At 26.8% G+C, this 9,435-nt stretch overlaps 1 protein-coding gene across 1 annotated transcript; it reads right to left on the minus strand.

Annotated features, from left to right (window-relative positions):
* Positions 1-2,589: 2,589 nt before the first annotated feature.
* On the minus strand, positions 2,590-7,100 carry LOC139424893 (putative aminopeptidase W07G4.4; the record flags this gene model as incomplete). The annotated part of the gene is given in 3 exon segments (XM_071176963.1): positions 2,590-2,810; positions 4,980-5,111; positions 6,993-7,100. Coding segments are annotated over 3 exon segments (366 nt in total), but the record flags the coding sequence as incomplete, so codon positions are not given.
* Positions 7,101-9,435: the final 2,335 nt, after the last annotated feature.

Here is a 9,435-nt window from a genome sequence, read left to right on the forward strand (position 1 = left end):
GGTTTGTGCGTATTTTTTATATGTAAGATATCCAAGAAAGATATCATACTTTCTGATCTAAAAGTAGATTTTTTAAATCAATTAAAATTTTGAAAGTTGACTTATACACCAGTAACACAATTGGACAAAGATAATTTTTTTCCTTCTAAAATCTGATAATAAAAAAAAGAGCATAATCTATTTAACATAAATACAAAAAAAAATTATTATTACACTCCAGTGATAGTTAAATTTTTAAAACCAAATGAAAGCATGAAGTATTTATCAGTATTAGAAACTAGGAAAGCAAAAATTAACTCCCATTCAGAGTATTTAAAATTATTTTATGCATAAATTAAATGTATACTAGAATTGGGGCAAAAAAAATCTTTGAGCTATTTTTTTAAATTATTAAAAAATATTTCCGCTTGCCTATATCTTACATCTTTAGAAAACAGAACTTAGTTAGAAATTTGTTTTTAGCTAATGTGAGAACAAATACATACAAAATCTAAAACTTATTTTAAAATAGAGGGTCGACTTACGCACCGGAAAATACGGTATATACTATTTCCGTAGATGTGAAGACAAATGCATGAATAGATACAGCTTAAGTGATTCTGCAGATCTTAATTTTAACTTCCTTAGGCTAGTTTTCCAGAATTCATTTCAACTTTAAAATATAAACTTACTTAGATACAGGGTTCTGTTCTTAAAATATGTTTATGGGGTCTCTTGAAGAGGATCACCAAAATCTTTCTGAAAACAAATATTAAACCATTATTTGCATTTCAATCTTCTTGTTAAACACCCAGTGAAATTACAAAATGTGTACTTGTTGAAGATATGCATCCATTTCTCTACTTCCTTCTGCCTCCAAGATTTGAATTTTGAAATTCCAGATAGATCCTCGCAACTTTTCAGCGTTCATTATGCATTAGATACACAAACTATTTATTGATGAACTTTCTTTTTTTGGAATTTACCAATATTTGTGAATTTTAATTACAAAAGTTTTGTTTGCTTCATCTTTCTTTTTACAATAATGATCATTTCAAAATATATCCTTAGTTAAAAATTACAAATTTAACTCATATTTTTATGCAAATGACAGTAAAAAAAATTAAAATTTCAACTAAAACATATTTAAATTCATTTTTAACAAAAAAATCGATATAAGAGAGCAAAAGTATTTAAGTTCGATTTTTTCTAAGTGCACAAATGACTTTGGTTAAATATAGTTCAAGATAAACAGCTTTCAAATTTAATCAGGATGTCTGTGGCTTTGTATATGTATCCATTCAAATATGATCTAATGGGGAGTGGTTTATGATTTGCTTATTTTTGCTGACAAGGGGGAGGAGGGGTATGAGCAATGGTTATATTAAAACTCCTTATTTTCAATTCGTAAAAAACAGTATTAAATTATTTTACAAGAGTTTCAGACGTCAACAGTTTTGTTCACAGAATATTCACATTTGTACACAAAATTTTGTACAAAAAATGCATTGATTATGTTAAAAATGAATCCTACTCGCGAAACATAGTTAGTTTTACTGCCTACAGATGGCAGTACGGGTTCCATAAATTTCTTTTCATAATAAAGGGGGAAATTAATTTTTGACCTTGTTCTTTTTATGCGTATTTTGGTGCGTTTTTCAGGGTAAAGTAAAATGGCTGAAAAGCGAAAGTTAGATAATTATGATACAGAAAACTTATCGAGTTTTGAGTCTGATGAAGACTTTGTTCAGAGTATTTAGATAATTACTGCATTTAAATGATTCATAAAGTTTTACATTAGTTGTATTTATTTAGTCCTTTCAATTTAATATTTGTCTTATATTTATAATTAACTATTATTTATATAATTGATTATAATCATTTATAATTTACTATTAATAATTATCATTTATTAATTATTTTAAAGTACATAAAAACTGTTATTTATGTACTACAAATACTTTAAGAAATTTTTAAAATGCGTGAGGCTATCTACAGCATCGCCAGAGAAGGGTGGCATTTTCAGAAGAACGGCGGGGGAAAACAGCTGCCACTTTCGACTACTGTTTGCTCCTAATACTGCGCGAATTAATGAAATGAAAACTGGTCATTTCCCTAACCGTCAAAGGGTTAAGAATATTCTACTACAAATTTTATAAAATGGTAACTTTATTTAATTCAAAGTTACAATTTTTTAATTAAATTTAATCCTAAAATTAAATTACTACAGTCAGAGTTAAAATAAAAACCAAGAGGGGGGAAGGTGTAACAGCTTTATGTAAGCTTGGATGGAAGTTTCTGATTTGCTTATTTTTGCTAACAAGAGGGGTGGGGAAAGTCCAAAAATATGCTCACATGATACTTCAACCATCTTTCATTTCATTGGCCTCTTCTATCATATAATTTGAGATCAGAAACTTTTGTATGCTGGATTTCACTAATGTATCGTTTCTTATTAAAATTTACTTTATTCCCAAATTATACTACTTTTGAATAAGAGAAAAAAAACTAGTTTAATTAAAAAACTAGCATGGTTTGATTTTTCCCCACGTTTTTAAACACTCTTAATGTAGGTAAAAGTGTACATAGATTAAAAGTACAACATTACAATTATCAGGTATTAATCATTTTATTTTTTCAATTGATCTGGGAATGAGAAATCAAGTAGTATCAAAAATAAGTCAAGTTATAAGATCACCAAATATTCATTGTAAGAAGTTGTATGCCAAAGCAGCTATAGGAGAACCAGTAGGTACACCTGGAAAAGGTCCTGAAGATCCAGCAATATCTATATGAGAGTACTTTAATGGCTGGCTTGAATTAATATCATGCTAGAAAGGAAAGGAGGAAAAAAATATAGATTTTTTTTTAGTACTACAAGCACTGCAAAACTATAAATAAACATTATCAAAATTAGGGAGATCAATCTCAAAACAAAACGTGACTCCTTGAGATTTCCTGAGTAAAATTCTAAAAATTTAATAAAAATTTGTGATGCAATTAAGCATTATTTTAATTGCATTAAGAATATGTAGAACAAGTGCTTAGAAGTAACATTCTTAATTTTTTCCATTTCATTTTCATTTTAATTTAATTTTAATTTTTTAATATTCTGTACCCAAAAGTTATTAATCAAAATAAGGAAATAAACAAATAAAATGTTAATTTTTGTTTAATATATTTATTATCAATTTAAGTTAAAGAAAAATTGATTTCCAAAAAAGATTTTTTATTTTAATGTTTTAAGAAATATAATTTAAATTTAATAAAAAATACTTGTTAAGCAAAAAGTGAAAATAGCACCATTTTTATTCGATTTAAAAAAAAAAAAAAGTTCAAATAGCACTGATGACAAAAAAAAGTAGCAATGGATAAGTTTTTATAAGATAAGGCTAGTTACCCATAACAGTTTTAATAAAGCCAAATAATGTATTTAAACACATTTGTATTTATTATAAATCACTAATACTCCAGGAATTTCATTGAGAATTCCTGGCTTTCCAGTTTAAAAAAGTTACATTTATACAGCTTTAGCATATTAAGTGCATACACAAAAAACTAAGGTTCAACTATTCACTTATTGACTATTCCAGCAAGTTATTGTATTTTGCACAAAACTGGGGATTTTATGTTTCCCACCTTGCAATCACTGGACATTATTTAATTTATTTTTTTAAAATCAGAATTTAAGGTTTCTTGTTGAAGACTTCTGCCACTGTACATTATTTTGTTCAGAATTCAATCTATTTATGAAAAAAATTAGGCATCAAAATAAGTTTCTTCATTAAACATTTTCTTTCTTTTTAATAATACCATTTAATAAAGATAGTTTGTATTTAAATAACTTATACTTTGTCATAACAATTTTTTTTTCAATTTTTTTAATTCATTCAATGCACATAAGTATAATTGGATAGAATTTTATAATTTTTTAACCAATAAATCGTAAGTCGTTTTTATTTAAATAGAAGTTAAAACTAAGCTTACATTTACTTATTTGACATCCAGCCATTAGCCAATCCAATTTCATCATTATAAATAAAAAAAATTTAATGTTTTTTAAAAAGCAGCATTTTTTTTTCTTTTCAAATCATTTAATACTTTATTACTTAAGTTTATTTTGTTAGTTTTCCAAACATATTTTCCTAATATTTTAAAAATTTTCAATACATTTCAATGAAATGTTCTTTTTCCTCAAATATTCTCTTTATTTTCAATTTTATAGATTTTTAACTGTTTTTATTTTTGAAAAAATGAAAACAAAATTTAAAATAATTTTACAACGTTCTGATGCTTGTGTTTTTCCGATGCAACGTTCTAGTGTTTTTATTATTTTCTCTTTTTTTTTAAATTTTCTTTCAATACATGCAAATTAAATATTTTAATAGAAATTCTGTATTATTTTTAAAATTAACAAATCTTAAGTCAATTTCATTTTCATTTACTGCATATAGAATTATGTCATAAATCAATATAACTTTATTATTTTAAATGAAAAACATACAATTGATGCTTCAAAAGCTGTTATTGATGTTAAACAAAGCATCTTTTTATAATGAACACTTTTGTTTGTTATAGATGTATTTCTTATAAATTTATTTTCAATTTCTAAATTTTGTGGTTTTGATTCAAAAGAAAGAATATTTCAACTTATATTATATTGTGACTCATCACAATATTTAACAGACGATATATTAAGATATAAAATTTCTCAGACCGCCCAGTCCTAATCAAGAGTATGTAAAAATTTGTTGTGAAATGTTTGAGAAAATGTGAAGATTAATTTTATGAAATTAAAATTGTGATTTTTAAACCTGGGTTCTATGTATGCAAATTGCATAAAAATTAGGTTCTGTTTTTGCGAAAAATAAATAAATAGTACTACATAAATAGATTTTTCAATGTTTACAATTAGTGGTTGAAAATGTAGGTTTTAACTAGAAAATAATTTGTGTTCCTGGAAAACTCTGCACATGCAGTTAAAATATGAGGCAACTTACTTTGTCAAGACCAGATGCCTTTATCATAAAGGCAGCAGGGAATTGATGACCTCTTGGAGTTCGAGAAGATGCGGCATTATTGCACTGCAGAAGATCTTCATACTCTGATGGCCCTTTACATAAGTCATAATCCTGAAAAGATTGCCTTTTAAAATAACATGTTTTAACATTAAAACCATGCTTAACAAAGATTGTTTCTTAAGAACTCTGTTATTTGAAAATATTTTGCCCAGGCCTTGATCATTAAATAACAGGGAACAATTACTAAGTAATTTCTAAATTTTATCTTTTTTTAATAGTCTCGACAAAAAGTGTTAGTAACTTTTATTTTGTACAGATTTCCAAATTTGTTTTAATTGATCTATTCATTTGACTATATTTGATCTATTTCAATTTAAACAAAAAATAAAGAATATCAATAACTATATAATATTTAAAATATATAAATTGTTATCATAACATAAAATAATTTATAGCAATTACTGAGTAACTTCATTTCTGCTCAATAAATAAAACTGCACTTTTATTCTTAATTAATTACAAGAAAGATTATAAAAACAAAATTGAGTTAAATTACAATATATAAATAGTTAAAAAAAAATGAACAAAAACTTTAACATAAGTGAGAAATAAGAAATCTTTCAGAAAATGAAAGTGACGTTTACATACATAACAGGGGTGCTAATAAAATAAAAAAAATCACAGGTTCAAATGGCCAATAAATAAATGATATTTCTAGCTGGTACACATTTTAACTCATTTGTTTACATATCTCTATTAGATTTTTTTTAAAGAAAAAATTAATAAAAAGAATTCACTTAAAAAAATTTACAATACAGAGAATGCATTATGTCATAATTAAGATGACATAAGCTACTTTGCAACAAAAACACTGACTGAAACATGAAGCCAAAAATCAAAAAAGCATGTCATCTATTTAGATAAATTGCTCGCTCAGGGGACCATTAAAAGTATTTTTATTGGTTGTCTGATTCAAATTTCAGAGGTTTGCGATCAACAGATCTGTGATTATTTAAGCTCTGCATAAATTATCAGTAATATGATACTAACTAGACATTTTGGGAAAATGAATTTTTTATTGGGAATACAGATTTTGTGTAATTTTAAATAATTCCTTCACAAAGATTTTTGTAAACAATGATGTTCCATTTACATAGGAAGCACATCAGTGCATTTAAATAGAAATTTAAGTTAAATTCAAACTATAATGCTTTAAAGTGCACTAGAGCAGAGTTTCCCAAAGTGCGGTACGCGTACCCCCAGGGGTATGGAACACCTTAGCGGGGGTACACGTTGTTATGCAAAATATCTTGCAACAAACGTAAATTTCAAAAATTTTTTATTTAAAAAAAAAGCAAGCCATGAAAATTTACGATTACATATCTATCTATTGGCTATTTTTTGCAGAGTTAACAGTCAATAATTAGTGATATCAACAGCCAGTTCTGATTTTTAACTTTTGCGCAGTTTTTTTACAGTAAAAAATACATTCATTTTTTTATTACTGGTACACAGCGTTACGAGAAATTTAGAAAGGGTACACAAAAGTCATAAGTTTGGGAAACACTGCATTAGAGTAATAAATGTAGCACATTAAAATCGTTAAGAAATCTCAGGTATGGGTAATTCCTGTTAAATAATTTAAAGTTGATAACCATAAATTTTTTTTCCTTTCTCTCTCTCTTTTTTTTTTTTTAACCTTTTAAAAGTTAAATACAGAAAGAAAAAAAGTCAAAAATACATTATGAAAATAATACAAGCATTTTCAATTGTTTTAAAAATTAAAACATATAATTATTTTTCATTCTTAATATCAAATGTAAAATTAATAATTTATATTTATTCAAAAGCAACAGAAAAAATAAATAGTAAAGAACAAACTTTTTTTTAAAAAAATTTCGATTCTAGCTTGCTGAAACCAGGAGAAAAAAATTCTTTTAATCTCATCATACTGAATGTACACAGTTGAAAATACATGTATACATATCTCACCTCACGTCGAATAGTAGATATTTCAAACATGTCTCCAATCCTATGACCCGCTTTTTGAATGTTATGAGCAACATTTTCAGCCTCAGCAGGTCCATTATCAGCAATTATCTGCAACAAAAAGACAAATAATGGAGGGGGGGGAAAACAGCAAGTATTAAAAGAAAAATAATTAACAATTCTTAGTAGTAAATCAAAATTAATTTTGCATACATCAATAATGTTCCGGTGTGTACGGATCTAAATGATTATAAAAACCAATATTATAAACTCTATTAAAAAATGAGAACATTGCAAAGGATAAATTAAAGGTAAATATTAGATAGTATCTTTATATAAACAATTTAATAATACTTTTTAAAATAAAGCAAATGTCTTTACACTCACAACTGTTTGGTTAGCTCGTAATAGATAGAAGAGATTGTTATACAGGGTGCAAGGAGAGAAAAAAAGCAATCAGCCTGAATAACTTTTGGTCTAATGACCTGATTTTCATGTAATGATGGTCAACAGCCAAATCTTTCACACAGTAAGAAGAAAAATAGGCGGATTAGAAAAGAAAAGACAGAAGAAAAAATGCACTTTATACAAGTAACTTTACCAATTTAATTATTGTTTTTTAATTAAAATATAAACAATTTTATAATAAAAAAATATCACTTTGTTTGATAAAAAATCATTAAAACAGATTTGACTAGAGCAATGATTGCTTTATTATTTACAATTTAAGAAACATATTGAAAAACATACCAGAAGCATTTCCTTATTATATTGTTCTATGAAACAAATTATTCTAGAATTCAAGCCACTATAACCAGATTTACCTCTTATTTTTGCAGCCCCTGTTTTAAAATCATTATAGAAACAATTATCATTAAAGCTTATTCCCTCTTACAAGATTCTTTGCTTCATTTCCTTCTAATATGTTTTTGTTTCCAATGCTACTTGCCAATACCAGCAAGCCTGCTTGTTGAAACCAAGCAAATTTAAGGCAGAGGGTGCCTTTCTTGCTCTTCAGTGGCGCCATCTATGGCCAAGAATACAACTTCAGTCACACACACGTCACAACCCTCTTATAGAGCAGACCCATTCATACATCCATTCATTCATCCCCAGATAGTAATTTTGACCTGAACCAGAGAACAATCAATCTCCAATTCAGCACCTCCTGATGTATGATTTGTTATGAGAAAACGGAGGACTTTGTGACCTGACAGATTTAACATGCACCAGTCACTGAAGTCTTCGGCCAGCAGTGATCGAACTCACGACCTCTTTGACACAGGTCTAATGCCCTACCAGCCAAGCTATCCCAACCCGTTTCGTCAATTATATATTTGCTTAATGAATAATTTTTTTTTGTTGCAAAACCTGGACAGTTTTGCATTGACTTTCTATTTTTAATCTATCCTTTAGACTCCATATCTTTAGTTTTTCAGGTTTCTTACAGTTACCTTATTCTTTTCTTCCTCGCTGATCCTTTTCAACATTGTATGACATAGCTGAACATACTTTTTAAAGTTTTGTCTACTTAATGATCCCTCAAATTAAACAATTTGAAATCTGGGTTCAATGTCTTTCCAATTGAACTATTAAAAGATCAATCATTTTCATATGAAAATAATACAGTTTAATACAAAAGTAACTTTGAAGATGTTACCAACATTTAACCCTTTGAAAATGTTATGATCTTTGGGTTAATATCTAAAGTATTATATAAGAATGCAACTAAAGATATGAATTTTAATTATTTTCCTTCAAAGAATTAAATGAGACCAACAATCCTACAAGATTTGTTTTCAATTTGCTGAAAATAATAGATTTTTTTGATAGCAAAATTGTTTTCAAAATATTCTTAATTATTTTCCTAAAATTTTAAAACAAATCCAGTAAAGATCATAAAACAATTTTTACGAATAATGGATGTTCTCTCAATTAGATAAAACTAACTTTTGTGGTTCTGAAATTCAAATTGTATTATTAAAATTCTAGCTGGCTTTGGCAACCAGCTTGGTCTTCAGTCACAATTATCTTGTATAAAATATAAGCTTTAATCCCTTAACAGCGACATATATTTCAGAAAAATTGACCAAAATTGGAAATTTTTTTTGACTGCTTAATTTTGTTTTTTATATTATTATAAAAAGTTAGAAAATGGTTTTTTATGGAAAAAATAAAATTTTAAATGCCGTAACAGTTTTTTATAATTTTTACATACACATTAAAAAGTAATGCATTACACACACATCTTATTCAATGAGAGCAAATTAAACAAAATTTTGAAGCTAAATAACTAGTATAATATACTATAAAAATGCAACAATATGATTTTCAAAACATAAATTTTACAAATCTTTTACAGTATGGTATATCCCAAAACCCCCACCCACATTTCCCTCCCTCGCCTGCAATTGTAATTGCTGAAAAACTAGGATCACTAATGCCC

The sequence above is a fragment of the Parasteatoda tepidariorum genome, unplaced genomic scaffold, assembly GCF_043381705.1.
Source record: "Parasteatoda tepidariorum isolate YZ-2023 unplaced genomic scaffold, CAS_Ptep_4.0 HiC_scaffold_657, whole genome shotgun sequence".
NCBI classification, from domain to species: Eukaryota; Metazoa; Arthropoda; class Arachnida; order Araneae; family Theridiidae; genus Parasteatoda; species Parasteatoda tepidariorum.